The sequence below is a fragment of the Quercus lobata genome, chromosome 8, assembly GCF_001633185.2.
Source record: "Quercus lobata isolate SW786 chromosome 8, ValleyOak3.0 Primary Assembly, whole genome shotgun sequence".
Taxonomy (NCBI): Eukaryota; Viridiplantae; Streptophyta; class Magnoliopsida; order Fagales; family Fagaceae; genus Quercus; species Quercus lobata.
This window is the reverse complement of record NC_044911.1, coordinates 4,389,540-4,410,147: the sequence shown is the minus strand read 5'-3', so window position 1 is coordinate 4,410,147 and position 20,608 is coordinate 4,389,540. Positions and strand designations below refer to the sequence as shown.

The following is a 20,608-nucleotide window of genomic DNA, read 5'->3' as shown; positions in this document are numbered from 1 at the left end:
AGAGTCACTTGTGTCCTATCCTGTGATCAGGGCCAGCACTTCCAGTAGACAAATTAGGCCATTGCTTAAGGCCCCAAGTGGAAGGGGGCCTCAAAATTTTGAAAAAGAAGGGGTAGAAGAAAAAAAAAATTCAGAAAAAACTTCAAAAAATCTAATACATCCTTGTGGCCAAAGAACAAAAAAAATCTAAGAACATCTTTTAAGAAGGATATTAACTTTGAATACTACCTATCTTGTTTGGTTTAGCCTTCTAAGTTCTAAGTTCTAATCTCTAGCATTGAGCCATTATAAACTAGGAAGCCTTTTGAAAATCAATGTAGTTCTGCCTGTTAATGTGTCTAAAACATTTGGATATGAATTTATGTGAAACTGCTGCATGATTTGATTGTTAACCAGTTCCAATGTCCCTTTTCTATTTTATTTTTTAATCAGATGCAAATCATCTTTAAAGGTACAAATTACACGATGCATTGCATGGCCAAATGAACATACCAATCCAAATTTCCATGGTTATAAATCACACATTTTTATAACTCAACAATAACCCTTCATCTACATTGCAGTAATTGAAACGAGTTCATTTGACATTTGTTAATACATGCCAATAACTACATGTGTTAACATTTTTGTTATTATAAATAAGAGAAATTTATTAAAGAAAGAAACATATCAAGAATCAGTACACGGAAACACAGCAGAGTATCTGCACATTAGCAACTAAGCTGAAGACACGTAAGAACCAAACAAAATAAAATAGAACCAGTAATTAGCCAACTCCGACACAACGTTTTGTTTAAGACTGAGTTCCTAATTCCTAAGAACCAAACAAACTAAAATAGAACCAGTAATTAGCCATTGTGAACTCTTACACATCTCTGTATGAAGATGTGATAAACCATGGCAGCCAAACAACGGCCTATATTATGTTCGAAGCATAACAACATCACACAAGACCAAATCCTAGTGGTAAACACACATGTTTAACATTTAATAGAAAATAATTAATCATAGTACAAAGCTTTCAATCCGCCTGAGTTCTTTGGTAACATCTACCATTGTTGGCCTTCTCTGTGGATCTTCCCCTGCACATGTCAATGCAAGCTGCAAAAAAGCTTGTAATTGTGGCTCTAAACTAGCGCCTCCTTCTGCTGCCAAAATTGTCGGATCCACAATCTCGTTTATGCAACAAACTTGAGCATGGTTATGCATGTAGGCTATTAAGCTAGATTTTTTGTCAATTGTCAATCGGGTTATATTATAAGAATCCTCTCCAGTTAAAAGTTCGAAAAGAAGCTTACCAAAGTAATACACATCAGTTTTTTCTGTTGCCCTACCTGTTGCTTTAAACTCTGGGGTTTTGAACTTCGAATACAAACAATTGCCATCAACTTCCACGTCAGTTTCACCATCAGGGATTGATACTGAATTACAAAAGTGAGACAATTTAGGAACATCATGTTCATCTATGTTAAAATATAAGCAACAGAGATGTGTTATACCATGTTGTGTATGCTAGAGTGGATGCGGAAGAGGAAGCATAGAGGAGGAACACTGAGAACACGAGGGTTACGTGGTTCAGCCTTACGGCCTACATCCACGGAGGAATCCCTTAAGGGCTACATCTTTATTATCTGAGAGTGTAGTACAATAACCTCCTGTGTTACAATGAACCCCAACATGAGTATATATAAGCGACTAAACCCTAGACTACTAGTACAAGCAGGAATGGGCTTGGGCCTATTACATTGGGCTAATATGTCTAATATATATCTCTAACACCCTCCCTCAAACTCTAGGCGGAAGCTCGATGAAGGCTTGAGGTTGGATAAGCATGAGAAGATCACTTGGAGATGCCTTGAAGAATGCCTTTGAAGAAACCACAATGAAGAATGTGACAATTGACTAATTTCAGAGTCTCAAATGCAGAAATGGAGCCCAAAATCGGAATCTACGCGAAAAACTAAGCAAGATAGGCCCTTTTGGAAATTTTGACTTTTGGTCAAAAGTCAACGCAAAAAGTCAAAGTCAAAGTCAAAGTCAACTGGTCCAGAGTCAAGTCAACAGTCAAAGTGCTCACGGGTCAGATCCGGGTGGTCCGGTTCGGGTCGGTCCGGGTCGTGGTGCTGACGAGACGACACTGCTGACGTGGCTGATAACGTGTCGCTGACGTGGACTAGGGCTGACGTGGATAGGTGACGTCATCCGATGACGTCACACGTCATTAGCAGCAGCTCTTCGGCACGTGTTCTATTCCTCCGGCGCGTGCAAGGGAGATTGATGCTCGGACTTCGGTGGTTTGGCAGATCGGCGAGCTGCGAGGCCGTCATGGCTGCGCGTTTAACCATAGGAGAAACTGACCCTGTGAAATCGGCGGCGCATGGAGAAGTCGCTAGAAACTGCGCTAGCGCGTGGTGGCGCGTGCAGCGTCGTATGACCACCAGATTCTCAGGCCAAGTAGATCGGTGGACGAGAAGGCCGTCTTGGCGGCGCGTGTGACTGAGATCTAGCCTGGGAGTCGAGAAACTGCGGCGGCGCTTGTGAGAGTTCCAGGAGCCATTGTCCGCGCGTGGTGGCGCGTGCGGCTGCCGTTGGAGGTCGGGTTCCTGGGTTTTGGTCGCGATATGCCGTGGAGCACGTCTGTGGTGTTGGCTTCGTCAGGCGAGGCTTGGATTTGCACAGATCTGATAGGGAGAGGCACGGATTGCTTGGGACTTGAGGATTTGGACACAGCAGGGAGCCATGGCGGCTGCGAGATGCTGTGGAGTCTAGATCCAGCAGACAAGCATGTGTGACTTCTGATGGCGGTGTGCATGTGAGAATCTTCTTTGTTTGCTAGAGATATTTGTTTGATGCCAAGAACGAAGTTTGGCTCTGATACCATGTTAAAATATAAGCAACAGAGATGTGTTATACCATGTTGTGTATGCTAGAGTGGATGCGGAAGAGGAAGCATAGAGGAGGAACACTGAGAACACGAGGGTTACGTGGTGCCTTACGGCCTACATCCACGGAGGAATCCCTTAAGGGCTACATCTTTATTATCTGAGAGTGTAGTACAATAACCTCCTGTGTTACAATGAACCCTAACATGAGTATATATAGGCGACTAAATCTTAGACTACTAGTACAAGCAGGAATGGGCTTGGGCCTATTACATTGGGCTAATATGTCTAATATATATCTCTAACAATCTAATAAGATATTTGTCATATGTATACCCATATGGATGACAAGTCTTTGGAAGGCTGTATGGAGATAGGAAATTACATGAGCAATCTGCCTTGCAATCTTTAATCTGCTCTCCCAAACCATGGGCTAATGTTGTCGATTAGTAACATGTGAGACATAAATTCGATCAGAAAGGAAAGCATTGGTAGCACATGCATACACTAAAATGGGAGTTGTAGTCTCGAGGCAATACCCTATGGGTTTTAATACATTACTGTGAGCACTCATTTGTGCAGAAATCGCTAAATCATTGATGGCTAAATCGGCCCAGAATTTAGAGCTAGGAAGTCTCCTAACGATAACGATTTGTCCATCAAGAGAGCCCTTAAACCAAAGCATTCCATAATGATTATTATAGTTGTTGGTTGCTTGTCGGAGCTCTTTAGCAAAGAAGCTACGGATGGGAATTGGCTTGCCATTGCAAGAGACAATAAGCTTCTCCAGTAGCTTGCTTCCATTCACAATAAATTGTCTCTCTCTTTTCTCTTTTTCCTCACTTTTCTCACTCATTCTCAAGAAACAATCTCTCCACCAACGCCGCATAGCTTGAAGGTGTGCTAATTAACCTCTTACCCAACATGGATCTTCAATTTTGGACTGAATTTTCTTTACGGCTTTCAATTGTATTGTCAAGTCAACTCGTTTGGTCTTTAGGTCATTTTCTAACTTCACTTTTTTCACCAATTACTCTACGCCCACTCTTACACGCAGTTATATTTACTTTAGCAATTAGCACAATCTACACTCCTCAAAAGTCCACACGTCGTGAATGGGACCTACCTACCATCTTGTCACATTGAAGTCTATACGACTGTGCCGTGCAGCAAATTTTCATCGGTAAGATATTATCTTTATTTGTGAGTTTAGTTAGTTTAATTTGTAAAGTTTTTTATGGTTGTATAAGAGGTTTGGAATTTAATTTTTACATATATAAAAAATTAATTAGTATTTTGATCTGATGATAAAGAGTTATTATTAGGAGTGTACACCACATGTTAAAACTCTCTCAAAAAATATATTATTTTATTTGGGAGTGACATATAATATAAAATAGAGCCAAAAAACAAATGAGGAAAAAATAGTTTTTAATTTTTCTACATGGAATTTGATTTGAGAGTAAAAAGGTGAAGGAATAGAAAATATAGTTGGTATAAATTTACTTTTATACTCTAATAGATTAAAAAAAAAAAGTAACAAATAAGAAAAAAATACTAATAAACAAAAAATAAAAGCAGCTGACCAAATGGAAAGTACCCAAAAAAAAAATAGAGCGTGGAATTTTTTATAAAAAGGAAAAGGACTAAAAACTAAAAAATGTTATATATATATATATATATATATAATAAATAGTTGACTCATAAAAGGTTATGACAAAAGAGACCCTTAAAATAGATGAAGTAAAAAAAAAAATTAATAATAATAATTGTAAGGACTCAATTCGTGACGACCTCAAGATGATATTGGACTCGTACGTAAAGAGGGCCCAAACAATATCATTTGTAGACCGTGGGTTTGAAAGGTTAGGCCTTGATCACTGGTCGGTGGATAACCATGGTGTTCATACAAAAGTAAGCCATGTTCGCTTCGAGGAGTCTTTCTCCTCGATACGGTCTGGGAGGTTTTGGTTTTTGGCCTTTTTTCCCAGCCTCCTTTTCCGGATTGCTTGTTTCTCCATTTATATTAGCCTGTATCCCTTATCCTACGTCCATGTGTAGGTTCAAATTTCCAGGATTGATACTTGTCCTATCAGCCCATACCCAAAGTGGTTAAGAGTGGTTGTAAAAGCTGAAAAGCATGGCTTTGTCAGGTGCAGAGTATTCAATGGCAGTAATGACAGCTTTCCCTTTGTCCTTGGTCGTTATACTATCCAGCGTCCCCTTTTCTATCAACATAGATATTTTAGGTTTTTTCCAAAACTGTTCCTATACCGTTCTTGCCCTTTCTTTCAGGGGGACCTCGGATATGCCGAGGACAGAATTATCCTCAGCTATGTCTCAAGACTACTTTGACTTTTATTACACGTCCTCGGCTATACCCTTCCTCGGCTCGGGCCTTGGGCCCCAATATAAAAATGGGCCAGGGCCACAAATTCTTGGGCCCCACAATAACCCCTCAAAATCCTGCTGTCCGACCTCTTAGTCGGAGAGGAGGGTTTTGGTGATGCCAAGCCTTCATTACAGCTCATTTAGCTCTGACCTTCATTAATGTTGGTATCTCTTCATCTATTTAGGAAATGCGCCGGGTTACGAGACATTCGTCTAGATTTTCACACGGGGCGCTCCTGTCGTTTCAGTGTACGAGGCGCATCTTTAATAGATTTACATTATGAGGCTGATCAAATCTGTCAGTTATAGATGACATTGGGGAGTTGAACAGACACTACCTCATTTGCAGATCTTCTTGGAAATCTGTACAGATTAAATGCCACTAAACTTACCTTCCATATAAGAAGCCAGATGAGAGGGTATTCCCTTTGTGTAAAGACCCTTTATCCTTTCTAAAGCCTTAAACCTCAAGCTATGCTCAAAGTTTTCCTTATCAGCACAGTCAAAGCTTATAGAATGACACGTTTGAGGTAGAAGCGGGGATGAAAAGATCATATCCTTCTCCGAAGCGTTATGTCCCTCCGAAACTTAAAATGGCTCGATCAGGGCAGGGTTAGCAGAGACTCAAGATACTTTCCACCCTCCTTCATCCAAAATCCGAAGCAGGTGCTAGTCGCATCAAACTTTTGGTGCGATTAAGCTGGGGTTATCCATTATCAGTACCAGCCGCTCTCCTATGAGCATAGCTAATATGACACCAGCGTATTAAGAGTTAGGGCTGACACAGGGACTACGTATCCCTGCTTCTTCCTCTGTTCCTTCACTGGTGCTTCCTTTTGCCTTCCCTTCTTCTTCTTTCCCATCACCAGATCCATCCTGGTGCTTTTACTTCTTCCTCTTCTTCTCCTCTTCCATTAAAAGGGGTCCTCCTCTCAATATGGTGGCTACTAGAGCAGAATTTAGAAAGACTTCTTATTGTTGTTTGTTTTGTTGTTGTTGTTGTTGTTTTTTTTTTTTTTTTTTTTTTTTTTTTTTTTTTTTATTCTTGTTTTTGTAATTTGTTTCCTATATAGGCTTGTTTAAGCCCTTCATTGTACGCTGTACTACTTCTTTACACTAATAAAAGTTGTCATTGTTTTATTCTATGTATTCTTTCTTTCCTACAATGGTTATGCCGTGAATGGACGTACTACCGTATGACTTCTTTTCATTTTTATACTCTGAACGATGCTTAGGGCCGAAATCCCTATTAATAAAAAGACCTTACTCTGCGCTTATTGAAACTATCTAGCACAATAATGCCGACATGAATAAATGATACTTAGGGTAGAAACCCTTACAAAGAAAAAAGATGTTATTATGAACTTATTAGAGCTGTCTGGCACAATAATGTCGACCTGAGAAAACAATACTTAGGGCCAAAACCCTTATAAAAGATGTTATTATGAACTTATTAGAGCTGTCTGGCACAATAATGCCGACCTGAGAAAGCGATACTTAGGGTCGAAACCCTTATAAAAGATGTTATTATGAACTTATTAGAGCTGTCTGGCACAATAGGGCTGACCTAAAAAAGGGTTGTATACCCCAAACTGAACGAGATGATGGCTGAATGCTCGGTGCTACGCAGGAGGTAATCATTTGAGGATATGTAACCCAAAATGAACAGCCCATGCGGGTCACCGAGTACTAAGGTGTTTCGCCATCTTCCTAATGACCTTCATAGCCTTAATCTTTTCTGGTATTCGGTCCGAGAACTGAGCGACTTAGAATTCTCCTTAAGTGGCTGATTTTTCCATAGGTTTGAGTCGGAGGACCATGCAATACCTTGGTTCTGTCCAAAACTTAGCTTTCTTAAGTAATTGGTTTCCCCATAAGTTTGAGTCCGAGGATCATGTAATACTTTGGTTCTGTCAAAAACTTGATTTTTAAGTAGTTGGTTTCCCCATAGATTTGAGTCGGAGGACCATGCAATACCTTGGTTCTGTCCAAAACTTGATTTTTAAGTAGTTGGTTTCCCCATAGGTTTGAGTCCGAGAACCATGCAATATCTTGGTTCTGTCCAAAACTTGATTTTTAAGTAGTTGGTTTCCCATATGTTTGAGTCCGAGGACCATGCAATACCTTGGTTCTGTCCAAAACTTCATTTTTAAGTAGTTGGTTTCCCCATAGGTTTGAGTCTGAGGACCATGCAATACCTTTATTTTTCTCTTTATGTCAAATTCTCCTAACATATATTTATTTACACTTCCTGCAAATCACATGTTTATATGACATATTCTTTGTATTTGTTTGACATGACATGACATTGGCCACCTTAACCTAGGAGACCGGTTTTACCGGGCGAGATGGGTGCCTAATCCCTTCCCATCTCGTAAATTAGCCTCCGAACCAAGATCAAGGGTTCTAGAAAATGCTCTTGTATATACAATTTTACTTTTAGAATGTAACTAGGAAATAAAGCAATGTAATTTACTTTTCTTAGATTGTATCTAGGACAAAAAGCATTGTAAATTTTTGTTACAAAATTTGATGTAAATTGTCATATACATTAATACAATAGAAGTATTTTTCATTAAAGGTTTTCTTATTTTTCCTTTTAAATTAAATAAGTGGCGACTCCATGTAAAACCCTCGATCTAGGGGGGAGCACATTTTTACAGTGGCGACTCCGCTGGGGACGTTGAAGGCTAGACTCTACTTTAGGTTATGGTGGCCAACCATGTCATTTGTTTGTTTATTGCTTTTAATAATATGTCATATTTGCTTGCCATAACATCATTTGCATGATTGGAATTGTATATGAATTGTGTATGCTGCCCGGAAACCACGGTAATTGTAGCCATGGATCACGGTCCTCCTGGATTCGTGTACCCAGTGGTGAACCTACCACCCCATCGCCTAAGACTCGCTTGATCTTTCTTGCGTTTCGTAAAGGACAAACTCTACCGTTTGGACCAACGCGGCGTTCATACGTCACAAGTTGGGAGGTACAACGTCCTAGCTTTTGGGGAACCTATTAGCCTACCTTTTACCTTCATGTAAGAAGCCATAGAACTAATCTTTAGGTCAATCCCATAAAATACATTGCATCCCATGAATGTGTTTGATCCATGATGTGCCTTAGTCCAATGCTTAGGCCCATCATAATTGTTTAAGATTTCTTAAAAAAAAAAAATCTAACTTATGCATTTTGGTTAAGATCAAAGAATCTCAATCAGGGTTCAAGCCCACCAAGTTCAATGCATATCTAAAAGCTCAAGATCATCAAGCTTAAAGACATCAAGATTAAAGTTACCAATCTTAAAGTGCAAGGCCCAAGCAAACATCAAAACCAAGGCTTCCAATTAAGAAATGGCCAACAACCAAGAAGATCGACACATGAATGATCATAGGGAACAACCGCCTCTCACCACTCAAGATTTACTCAACACATTGGTAGCAGGTCAAGCCCAACTCCAAAAGGACATCCAAGCATTGATCCAACAAATGGGGAACAAGAACTCTCATGAATCCTCTAGGGCCCAAAATGATAATGGACCCAGAAATTCTAAAGAAAGCCATGGCTTGGTGTTGACTGAAAATGAAAAGAAGATGGTTGAACGAATGGACCAAATGGAAAAGCTCCTAATGAGATCTAGAAGGGTTGAAGAAGCTATGGATCTGCATTCACTTTTGCTCTTTCCTCAAGCAAGGGCCCCACCAAAGTTTAAGATGCCAACATTGGACAAGTTTGATGGCATGAGCTGCCCTAAAGCCCATCTGAAAATGTACATAAGAGCATTGCAACCCTTGGGAGCTGATGAAGAGTTACTGGCCCAAATGTTTCAAAATACACTCACCGGAGCTGCCCTACGTTGGTTCCTAAATTTGGAGGATTCTCGAACTCGGACTTGGGAAGATATGTGCCATGAATTTTACAAGCAATACAAGTACAATACTGAGGTGGACATCACTTGGCGAGACCTTGAGACAACCAAGCAAGATTCCAGTGAATCTTTTCATGCATTCATCACAAGGTGGAGGACAAAAGCAGCCCAGGTGACCGTTAGGCCCAATGAGGAAGAACAATTGAACATGATTGTGAAGAATCTCCTCCCGACCTACAACAAGTATCTATTTGCTCGATACTTTCCCAACTTCAAGACCCTAATTGCTGCTGGAACCCAAATTGAAGATGCCATCAATAACAGTGGGATTATCCAAGATCTCATGGACCAACAAATCATTGCTGCACTAGCATCTACCAATCAATCTAACTCTACTTCATGAGTTGCCAAGCCATAATGGGTTTTTCAAGAATTTTTTAATTACAAGCTTTGTCTGTTCCTTACTTGTTTCCATTTTTTAATTTCATTTCTTGTTTGATGCATTTTGTTATTCAGGCTGTGTTTGATGCAAAAATTAAAAAAAAAAATTCAAAAACTCAAAAAAATAAAAATTAAAGAAAACTTTGGACTAGGGGCATTGGGATCTTTAGTGACATTTCTGACTCCTTTCAAAACCCAATTGAAAATGGTTTTCTTGAGGCCTACAATTTCTGTCAAAATGGACTTGTTCATGATAATCCTTCAAAAATTACAAAAATGCTTTTCTTCAAAAAGAAAAAAATAATAAAATAAAATCAAGGAAAACTTTCAAAAAAAAAAAACTTCCAACCAGGGGCATTGGGCCCTTTGGTGGATTTTCAAAAATGATGTAAGGCTTAACCTTCTCATCAAAGCCCAGTCGCTTGGAAAGAGTGTGAGAGGTCAAAATTTTCAAATGTTATTTTCCTCAAGTACTACATGAGAATTCCTTTGGCAAAGCTTTTGCAAATCATAATGCTTAATGGGCCAACCAATCAATGTGCACAAAGAGAGAATTAATTTCATCTGATTCATGTAAGGATCTTTGCTAAATCACTTAGAACATAAGAAGAGAAGGTCCTAAAGGCAATCAAAGAAAATCCAGTTATTAGGAAATCTCAACAAAAAAAGATTCCACTGATCAGAAATTCTCAAACAATGTACACTCAATCCAAATCTTAGAACATTTTTTGTGTCACAATATTGAAGCATTCATAATTTTTATTCCAAGAGGAAGTTACTAAAAGAGTTTGAGTTACCGTGCCTATAAACAAGCCTTACTAGGGATAGGAGGCCATCTTTGGTTTAGCCACATTATTCCTTGACACCCATTACAATTATCATCCATTGCTAGCCCATTTGAGCTATTAAACAGTTAGCCTTTTTTTCATGAACCCATAACAACCTAAACCTAGGGTGGGAAAATTCGAGTGTGCATACTCAAATTTTATGCTAAGGAGGACAATCTCATAGCTTCAATGAAGACATCAAGAAAAGCAGAGTCCATCAAGATTAGAAGAAAAAATGAAGATCACATTTGAGAATGCAGATGATAATACTCCATCAAGATGAGAAGACAAGACTTCATCAAGTTGAAAGCTAAGAGATTCCATCATACGGAAAGAGATGAGAGCTCATTAAGTCAGAAAGCATGAAGCCAAAAAAAAAAAAAAAATCCCGCTAGATTGAAAACCTGAAAGGACAGTCTAGGCAAAAATTAGGGATAAAAAAAAAGAAACAATGGTAGATTGAAAACCTAAAAGGGCAGTATACGCAAAAGGAAAGAAAAAAAATCGAGTGTGAGAAAGCCTGCTAGATTGAAAACCTGAAAGGGTAGTCTAGGCAAAAATTAAGGCACAAAAAAAATTATTTTGAACTATGGATGACTTGATCCTTCTTTTAAAAGAGGTACATAGGCAGCTTTTTCAAGCACGGTCATATCAAAAAAAAAAAAAAAAAATCATTCATTCATTTGCTATCAAAGAAAGAGGACAAAAGAAGTCCAATTGGTCGAAAATCAAAGAGGCAGCCTAGTCACAATTGCCAAAAGAAGAGAAAAAGAAAAGGCGACCTTGTCATAGGTTTCAAAAGAAGAGAAAAAAAGCAGAACAAAGAAGGTCGAAAATTGAAAAGGCGGCCTAGTCACAAGTTCCAAAAGAAGAGGAAAGATTTGTCAAGATGAAATTCTAGAGATTTGAAAAACAAGCATGAAAGCACATTCATACAATAAATCAATGAAGAGAAAGGCAGAAAAATTCAATCACAACAAAGACCTCAGCACAAATTCAAATCAAAGAAGAAAATTTGAAAGCTCAAAAAAGAGTTGCCTAAGAAGAATACAAGGCAAACAAGCATGATATAACATTGATACAAATGATCCATGATGACCAGTGAGTAGATGACAAGAATGATGAGAATATCAGCACAATGTCAAGAAAGGGAGAAACAAGAAAATCCTTCTAATGCCTAACTTTTCAGTATTGCACACTTGAGGGGAATATCTACAAGGGATTTTGAGCCTTTTTTATACCATTTCTTTCATAACCTGAACCTAGCCTACATTACAACCCATGCATAAAGCCCTCCTTGAAGTTTTGCTAGTCATAGGCACACCCTTAACTCTGGCAATATTTTCTCTTGGATTAAAAAGGAAAAATGCTTGAGGTATCAAGCCCCACTGGCAAGTAATCTCCATGATACAGTTCCTCAAATTCTCAAATGACTTGAAAGAATTCTCTAATTGAGGGCACTCCCTTTTTGTTTGTTTCCAACAAATGTGACTCCCAAATTTGGGGCACTCCTCTTTGTTTCTATCCCAAAAAAAAAAAAGTGTCTCCCAAACTTGAAGCACTCAAAAAAAAAAAAAAAAAAAAAAATCATGACTCTCAAACATCTCTACATTTCATTTCTTTGATTGTCCTTGAAGACCTAATCCAATAGTGTTTAAAGAGAAGAAGCAAATTTGATTACATACATTCAATGACTTTGTTCCTTTTTAGTCAAAAAGATTGACTTGACTCCTAAACAGTATGATATTCTAAAATAGTCGTTGAAAGGATTATCTCATGGTCATTTGGGAAAGAAAAAGAATTTTCTCAAAAGGCACCACTATTCACCAAATGGTTTTTCAAGAAGAAAATCAATTTCTTTCAAAAACAAAATTTTTCATTATCAAGTCCATTTTGAAAATGCAATGCAAGGTTTGGTTGGAAGCCATGATCATCTTTTGGGTGGACTAGATGTCTTCCCTACAGACTTGAACTATGTCTAACTTGGTCCTCCTGAAGAAAAGTGCGTAGGCAACCTGTTAAAGGATTTGTAAACAATAGGCACCAAATCAAGACAATGACCCAAAGTTGTTTGCAAATAGCTTTAAACTAGGGGCATTGGCCCATTTTTTATCTGCATTAAGCATTGGCCCATTAGTTTTCATCTGCAAGCTTTTCATCTATTTTTCTATGCAAGCATGTTTATACTAGGGGCATTGGTTCAAATTAACTAGTTTCTAACAAGCTTGATAAAGGAAAATTTTCATCTTTGCAGGAATTAAGCAAAAATCTCTTAGCATTCAATAACAACTTCAAGTCCAGATCACCAAATCAGCTGAGGAGTCTCACATCTCACATGGATCAACTAAGAAGTCTCCCACATCACACAAGGCTCGACTAAGGAGTCTCTTGCATTCATTGTCCAACATCTCAGGCTCTAGGGTTTGACAAAGTTTTTTTTTCTTGAAAGTCACAAAAAAGTTTTCAAAAAAAAATCCAATAAGATTTTCAGAAAATTTTAGCATCTATCTCAAAAAATCAGACGAGGTTTTCTAATAAAATTCTCAAAACCCGACAAGGTTTGTGAACAAAATTTTCAAAAAAACCCAACAAGGTTTGTCAACAATTTTTCAAAACAAGGTTTTCATGAATTTCTCGAAAAAACAAACAAGATTTTCAGAAAATGTTAGCATCTATCTCAAAAAATCAGACGAGGTTTTCTAATAAAATTCTCAAAACCCGACAAGGTTTGTGAACAAAATTTTCAAAAAAAACCCAACAAGGTTTGTCAACAATTTTTCAAAACAAGGTTTTCATGAATTTCTCGAAAAAACAAACAAGATTTTCAGAAAATTTTTGCATCTATCTCAAAAAACCAAACAAGGTTTTCTAATAAAATTCTCAAAACCCGACAAGGTTTGTGAACAAAATTTTCAAAAAACCCGACAAGGTTTGTCAACAAATTTTCAAAACAAGGTTTTCATGACTTTTTCGAAAAATCAAACAAGATTTTCAGAAAGTTTTAGCATCTTTTTCAAAAGTCGAGGAAAATCCTACAAGATCTTCAAACATCTCTCAGAAAAAGAACGCTTGACAATGTTACACAGTTTTCACAAAAAACTCAACAAGGTTTTTATCAAATTTCCAAAAGACATGAAAAATTCATTCCAAGAATGGCCAACATGTTTTCACAAATAAAAATTTTGATAAGAATATCAAAATTTTCAAAAGAAAATTCAACAAGATTTTCAACAAGTTTCAGGTTCAAAAAATTTTCAAAAACAGACAAGTTTTTTTTAGAAAATTTGCCAAAATCTTCATAAGAAAACCCAACAAGGTTTTTATCAAATTTTCAAAAGACATGACAAGATCATTCCAAGAATGCCCAACATGTTTTCACAAATACAAATTTTGGTAAGAATATCAAAATTTTCAAACAAAAAATTCCACAAGATTTTCAACAAATTTTGGGTGCAAATATTTTCAAAAAAAAAAAAACAGACAAGTTTTTTTAAAAAAATTTGCCAAGATCTTTACAAGAAAACCTAACAGAGTTTTCAAATAAAAAAGCTCGACAAAGTTTTTTTTGAGAAAACTACCTACACATTTTTGGATCAAAATTTTTGGAAACCAACAAGTTCCCAAAACTTTAACAAATTTTCATCACACATCGGTTAAATTTCAAGTTGCAAAATTTGGTGTCTTTCTTTTACATTGACATTCACTTTTCAAGCTCTGTCAATGAGGGGCATTCTGTAGACACCCAATTTTATAACTTGCATTTAACCAATCGGTAGATTTTTAGATTTGTGATACAAAACAAATCTTGATGTTCTAACAATCATAATGGTATATCATGGGTTTTGATCGGACCACCTGATCAAAAGTTATCATACAAGCAGTTTTCAATGATCATGGCCTGCCTACACGATGGGCCTGATCACGTCCTATTCTAAACACTTAATTTTGATTGATTCTCACAAGAATTAATTTAAAATTAATCAAGTGTGATTTTTGATTGGATTTCATTTTATTTCATTTTTTTAAAGAAAATAATAAAAAAATGTTTTTCTTTATGGCATCTTATCTGCTCTTTTGAAAAAATTCCAGAGATATGATCCATGAAAAATTCAAAAAAAAAAGAAAAGAAAAAAATTCTCAAAAAACGTCATTATCTTCAGCTGTAACTTGAATCACATTTTTGGTCAGAAAAAAGTTGAAATTTGGATTTCTCTATTTCTATAAAAGTTGTAGAGAATTAAATTTCCTTTCAAAAAACATCAATCCCGAATCAATTGGAATTTTGAGCAGCAAGTTATGGCCAAAATACGAAACAGTTGCAGAAGACAACATAAATTCAGCATTATCTTCAATTTTCTCTCAAAATTCCAAATGAGTTCAACGTCAAATCTGTTCAAGCCTATCTAATAGACTTATCCTTTCCCCTTGCTTCAGAAGAAATATTTTTGAAAAATAGATTGGGTAAAGAAACAGATACAGCCTATGAAAAAAATTCAAAAATGCTCAAAATACGTTACTATTTTCAGCAGCAATTTGAAACACATTTTTGGCATGGATAAAGTTGAAATTTGGCTTTCTCTATTTCTGAAAAAGTTGTAGATAATTGAATTTCCTTTCAAAAAACACCCATCTTGAATCAATTGGAATTTTGAGCGGAAAATTAGAGCCAAAATACGAAGCAGGTGCAGCATCATTTCAAAATTTGAATGGAGATCAACACCAAATCCGTCCCCAGCTCATTTAAACAGATTGTCTCCTCCCTTAGCTTCAGAAGAAAGCTAATAACTTAGCTTTAAAGCTAAGCCATCCCTTCCCCTATAAATAGAGAAGACCTCTTCCATTCTCTGGACCCCGAATTCTCTCTTGAGAGCTAGTGAGAAAGCAGAAAAGAAAAGCTATTGAGCAACCATTGTTCTTACTTTGGTTGTAGTTTAGTACTTCCTTGCTTTCTCCCTAACCCTTTAAGTGATCAATTCCCCTTTTAATTTATGTTGGTATGTAGTTAATTTTTAAAAAAAATTCTTTATACATGCTAGAATAAATGCTTACAAATCATTATTCACTTCTTTTGTGTTATGCTTGGATGAACATGCCTATATGTCTTATTGATTTTCTCTTACATGCTTAGATGAACATTTCTAGGTGATACACAATTTTCTCTTACATGCTTAGATGAACATTTCTAGGCTAATACACAATTTTCTTTTGAATGCTTAGATGAGCACTTCTAGGCTAAAACACAACTTTCTCTTTAATACTTAGATGAAAATGTCTAGGTAGTTGTTTTACATTTTTAAATGCTTGAACAAACATGTCAAAGTATTTTGATTTTGCCTAGATAAACATGTCTAGGGTTTTTTCTTTTACTTCTCTTCATAATTGCTTGGATGATCAAATATGCTTAAAGGTTTTATTTTTATTTGCTTCTCTTTGCAATTATGTTGATGACAAATACCATGACAATTTTGTTTTCCCTCACATGCTTAGATGAACATGTCTAGGCTAGGAATTCTTTATTTATATTGATCTCTTGGATGAACATGCCATTACCTTCATTTTTTGTTACCTAACAAGTTTTATTTATTTATTTTTCTCTTTATGTCAAATTCCCCTAACATATATTTATTTACACTTCCTGCAAATCACATGTTTATATGACATATTCTTTGTATTTGTTTGACATGACATGACATTGGCCACCTTAACCTAGGAGACCGGTTTTACCGGGCGAGATGGGTGCCTAATCCCTTCCCATCTCGTAAATTAGCCTCCGAACCAAGATCAAGGGTTCTAGAAAATGCTCTTGTATATACAATTTTACTTTTAGAATGTAACTAGGAAATAAAGTAATGTAATTTACTTTTCTTAGATTGTATCTAGGACAAAAAGCATTGTAAATTTTTGTTACAAAATTTGATGTAAATTGTCATATACATTAATACAATAGAAGTATTTTTCATTAAAGGTTTTCTTATTTTTCCTTTTAAATTAAATAAGTGGCGACTCCATGTAAAACCTTCAATCTAGGGGGGAGCACATTTTTACAACTAGACAACAAGAGTAATTTACTAGGGTTTGTATGAACTAATTGGGTTTTATATAAGATAGGAAGAGTTGGTTATTTCTTAAAAAGTATTAATTATATAATATATTTTAAATATATATTAAATATATGGGTGGGTTGGGTCAGGTTTGGCGAGTTTGGAATTTTATGATCCAAACCCAACCCAACCCACTATCAATTTTGGTAGGTTGACGGGTTAGCTGCACACCTCTAATTAAGACTTACGTATAATACTTATTTTATTGTAAATATTTATGTTTACCCACAATATTCTTGAATACTTTGAAATTTGATTTTCTTAATTCATATTTTATTAAAAAAATTGTATAACACTAGAAGATTATAACATATTATAATATTTACTGTTAACAATAGATTTTATTTTTTAAAATTGATTAAATGATTTTGGAATATATAAATAAGAATTTAAAACATAAAATATTTTTATATCTTAAAATTACATAAATTTCAGCATTCTCTCAAAGACTTTTTCAACCATTGTATTCTCACAACCAAATATGAAGACCTCAATTGCAAACACCCAATTCATTATCTTAATGAAATTAAGGAAATCATTTGTATGTATCAACATAAAGAGAATGTGATTAAACAAAAAGAAATTGGCTAAAAAAAACATCCATTTATCAAAATATAATTTTCTTTAGTTGGGCTTCAACATCATTAAAAAAAAAAAAAGGCAAAAAATATTTTGAAATTATAATCAATTTTTATTTTTATCATTATATCTCATACTGCACAAAATAGCACCCAAAAAAAAAAAAAAAAACTAATTTCATAAATAATCAATTAGAATTTTTTTTTTCTTTATTTCTAAAAAAAATATTTATTCCCAAACCAAAATCCTAAACACCCAAAGACTAAAAGTAAATCACAACATTTACAAAATCCACAATGTCTAACTTCAACATCAAAATCATAAATTACCTTCACTACATAAAAAATGTAAGCCCTCTTCCTTGGTCATAGCCTACTAATAAAAAACACAAGCCTCCTTCAAATAGGGAGGACAGTTTCTAAGATCAAAAGATCCTATCATCCTACTTTTAAGAGCCCAATTTGCAATCACATGGGCTGACATGTTGGTTTACCCAACAGAATATGGGATTACCAACTCCCGTCGCCTAAGAATTGATATCTAGGATGGTGTTCGAATCCTTCATGGTATCTCTTGGGTTTGAGAATTTACTGCCTGGATGCAGCTCAGGGAATCGCTTTAAAAAATTATTTAAAGTCATAACTGAGCCGGGTCGCCAGAGTAACTGCCCATTTTAACGCTTCTGCTTCTGCTAGAGTTTAAAAAGCCCATCGTCAATTAGAGTCCAATCCCTCTAAGGCTGAGGGGAGTTCCCCACGCTTAGGCAATGTATGATATATGTTACATAAAAAAAGGATTAGTTAGACATTTGCCCTTTGTAAACTTTTCAGTGATGGTTCTTCTCTAATGCTTATTACAGGTAAAGCAACATTGTAGCATAAACCTTAGTTAGGAGAACAAGATTTTCTTTTCTATTTTTAGTCTGGATAGACTTTGTTTCTCGGGAAAACTTTAATTTTGTTATAGCTTATTTACCAGATTCTGAATAAAACTTGCTGATCTGTTTCTAAAAAAAAAAAAAAAATTAATTAATTAATTAATTATTAATAATAATAATAATAAACCTTTGAGCCATGTCAAGTTTTTTTATTTTTATTTTTTATTTTTAATATGAAGTATGGGGAGTCTTGGTGTAGCAGGTGGATGTGGCCTCATATGTGACCATAATGGTGACTGGATAGCAGGATTCTCTAGAGCTCTCGGTTCCGGTAATAGTATCATTACGGAGCTATGGGCCCTAAGAGATGGGCTAACTCTTGCCAAGGAACTTTGTTTAAGTAGTCTAATTGTAGAGATGGATGCTTTGAGTGTTGTTCAATTAATGAGCAATAATATTGTAAATATGTTAATGGAACCTCTTTTGTCTAACTGCAGAAACCTGTTCAAAGTTATTCCCAACAAATGGATAGAGTACGCATATCGTGAAGTTAACCAATATGTGGATGCATTAGTAAAGATGGGAACTAGTAATAACTTTTCTTTTGTTGTATTTGCTGAACCACTGCCTATGTTAGGTACCTTGTTAGCCTTTGATAAGACTAATATATTTTGTAATAGACTTATTAATTCTAACATGTGACTATATCCATTTCTAACCGAGAAAAAGAAGAAGTATGAACAGAGAAGCCCTTAAGAAAACAATAAAACTATTTTCTTTTTAGTAGTCCAGATTACACCAAAGTGGGCCAGTCCATAGATTCGGCCCACTCATTTCCACACCCGTTTAAACTTTAAAACTCTATCGTCCGGTATCTCTCTATTCTCTAGGCACATCAGTCAGTGTAGTAATCTTAATAAGCTTTTGGTCCGGGGCTTTGTATTCAAAGAGCTACAATGGCGCCTGTGAGAACCACAGGCACTATTGTGGCTACTGCTGTTGCTATATCAATCTCCATGGCGGTGCTCTCTTACTTTTGGTCAGAGACCAACTTACCCCTTCCGAAAAGGAAGAATTAGAAGTTCAGAACTGGGCTTACTGATGCCTTTGGAAACGCACCCTTGATTCACATCAACAGCCTCTCTGAAGTCACTGGTTCCGAGGTACGCAAAAAGCAATCTACTTTTTCAAGTTTCATTTGATTTTATCATCTGGGTTTTCTTTGGTTTTTGTTGTTGCTAAGTTTTTTGTTCAATTTGTTATCTGGGTTTCGTTTCATTTTCATTTTTTGAGATAAGTTTCATTTGCCAAAGATCAAAAGGAAGGTAAAAGATTAGTTTTTTTCTTAGTTGACGTTTTTGTTTTGTTCTGTTTCTGGGGCTGTCGAGATTCTTGGGAAGTGCGAGTTTTTGAATCCTGGAGTGAGTGTGAATGATAGACATTTAAATTAATATTAACAATTATTCTGGGTGTTGTTGGAATAATTTAGGGGAAAGAAGTGAAGTTTGAATGTTGGGGTTTAATTATTCTTTATTTGGGTCTAGCATACTTGAGAATTTTCCGGAAACTGAATTTTTACCAAGCCATGTATTATTTATCAGTATATCTGTGTGTGTGAAACCATCAGGCACAAATTATAACAACTCTTTTGAAGAGAATCTTAACTGATTCATAAGTGCTTTGCTTTGTTAATGATGTGTAATGCTAAATATGAATGAAAGATCTCTAAATTAATAAACAGATGGTGATATACCTTGATGTATAGTAAAGAAGGTAATGAGTACTGTTATGGAAATTCACATTTAGTCTAGGATGATGAGTACTGTCATAATGATGTCAGAAATGGTGGCTTGAAGAAATCGGGTGCAGATGTTAGGACGGCTTGGTGGTGGAGTTCCAGATTGTCCACAACCTTCTGTCCCCTACCCCGGTTGTTTAGTGATGAGGTCAGATGGATCCTCCCAGGTGATGACTTCTATAAGATAAACATCAATGTGGCAGTGTTCAAGCGACACAATGAAGCAGAGATTGGGGTTAGTCTTGGTTTTTATTTTCTTTGCATTCGTGGCTCTATGCAGGCTTTGAAATTTGGGAAACTAGCTCAAAGGGAATGAAAGATCTTCAATCTAATTCAAGTAATTATTTCATTTTACTGTAAATATGATTCTTAGATCATCTTTCAAGAAAAAATATTAACTTTGAATACTACGTTTGAGCCACTGAACTTGGAAGCCTTTTGAAAATCAACTAAGGTTGTTCTTCGGTTGATGTGCCTAAAACATTTGGATTTATAAAAATCTGAATCTGTTGCAGGATTATTAACTGGTTCCTCTCTATCTCTCTCTCTCTCTCTCTCTCTCTCTCTCTCTCACAATAAAAAGCAAATCCTCTTTAAAAATAAGGACAAAGGACCTAATGCTTTTCATGGTTAAATGCACATACTAGTCCAAATTTCCATGTTTATAACAACTCCCATCTCATAATTCAACAATAAAACTTTATTTTACATTGTGATTGAAACGAGTTCATTCAATCATCATTCTTCATAGTATTGACATTACTTAATTTATGATAGTAACTACATATTTAACAAATTCTGGTTGGAAAGGAACTTGTATAAACAAAGTTAGAAAAAAATTAA

At 35.9% G+C, this 20,608-nt stretch overlaps 1 protein-coding gene across 1 annotated transcript; it reads right to left on the bottom strand.

The window, feature by feature from the left end:
• Positions 1-1,005: 1,005 nt before the first annotated feature.
• On the bottom strand, positions 1,006-3,738 carry LOC115956143 (probable inactive receptor kinase RLK902). Its single transcript, XM_031074605.1, has 2 exons — positions 3,444-3,738; positions 1,006-1,421 (listed from the first exon to the last, which is right to left on the bottom strand). The coding sequence occupies exons 1-2, from the start codon at positions 3,736-3,738 to the stop codon at positions 1,006-1,008; spliced, it is 711 nt and encodes a 236-aa protein (XP_030930465.1).
• Between the last annotated feature and the right edge of the window lie 16,870 nt (positions 3,739-20,608).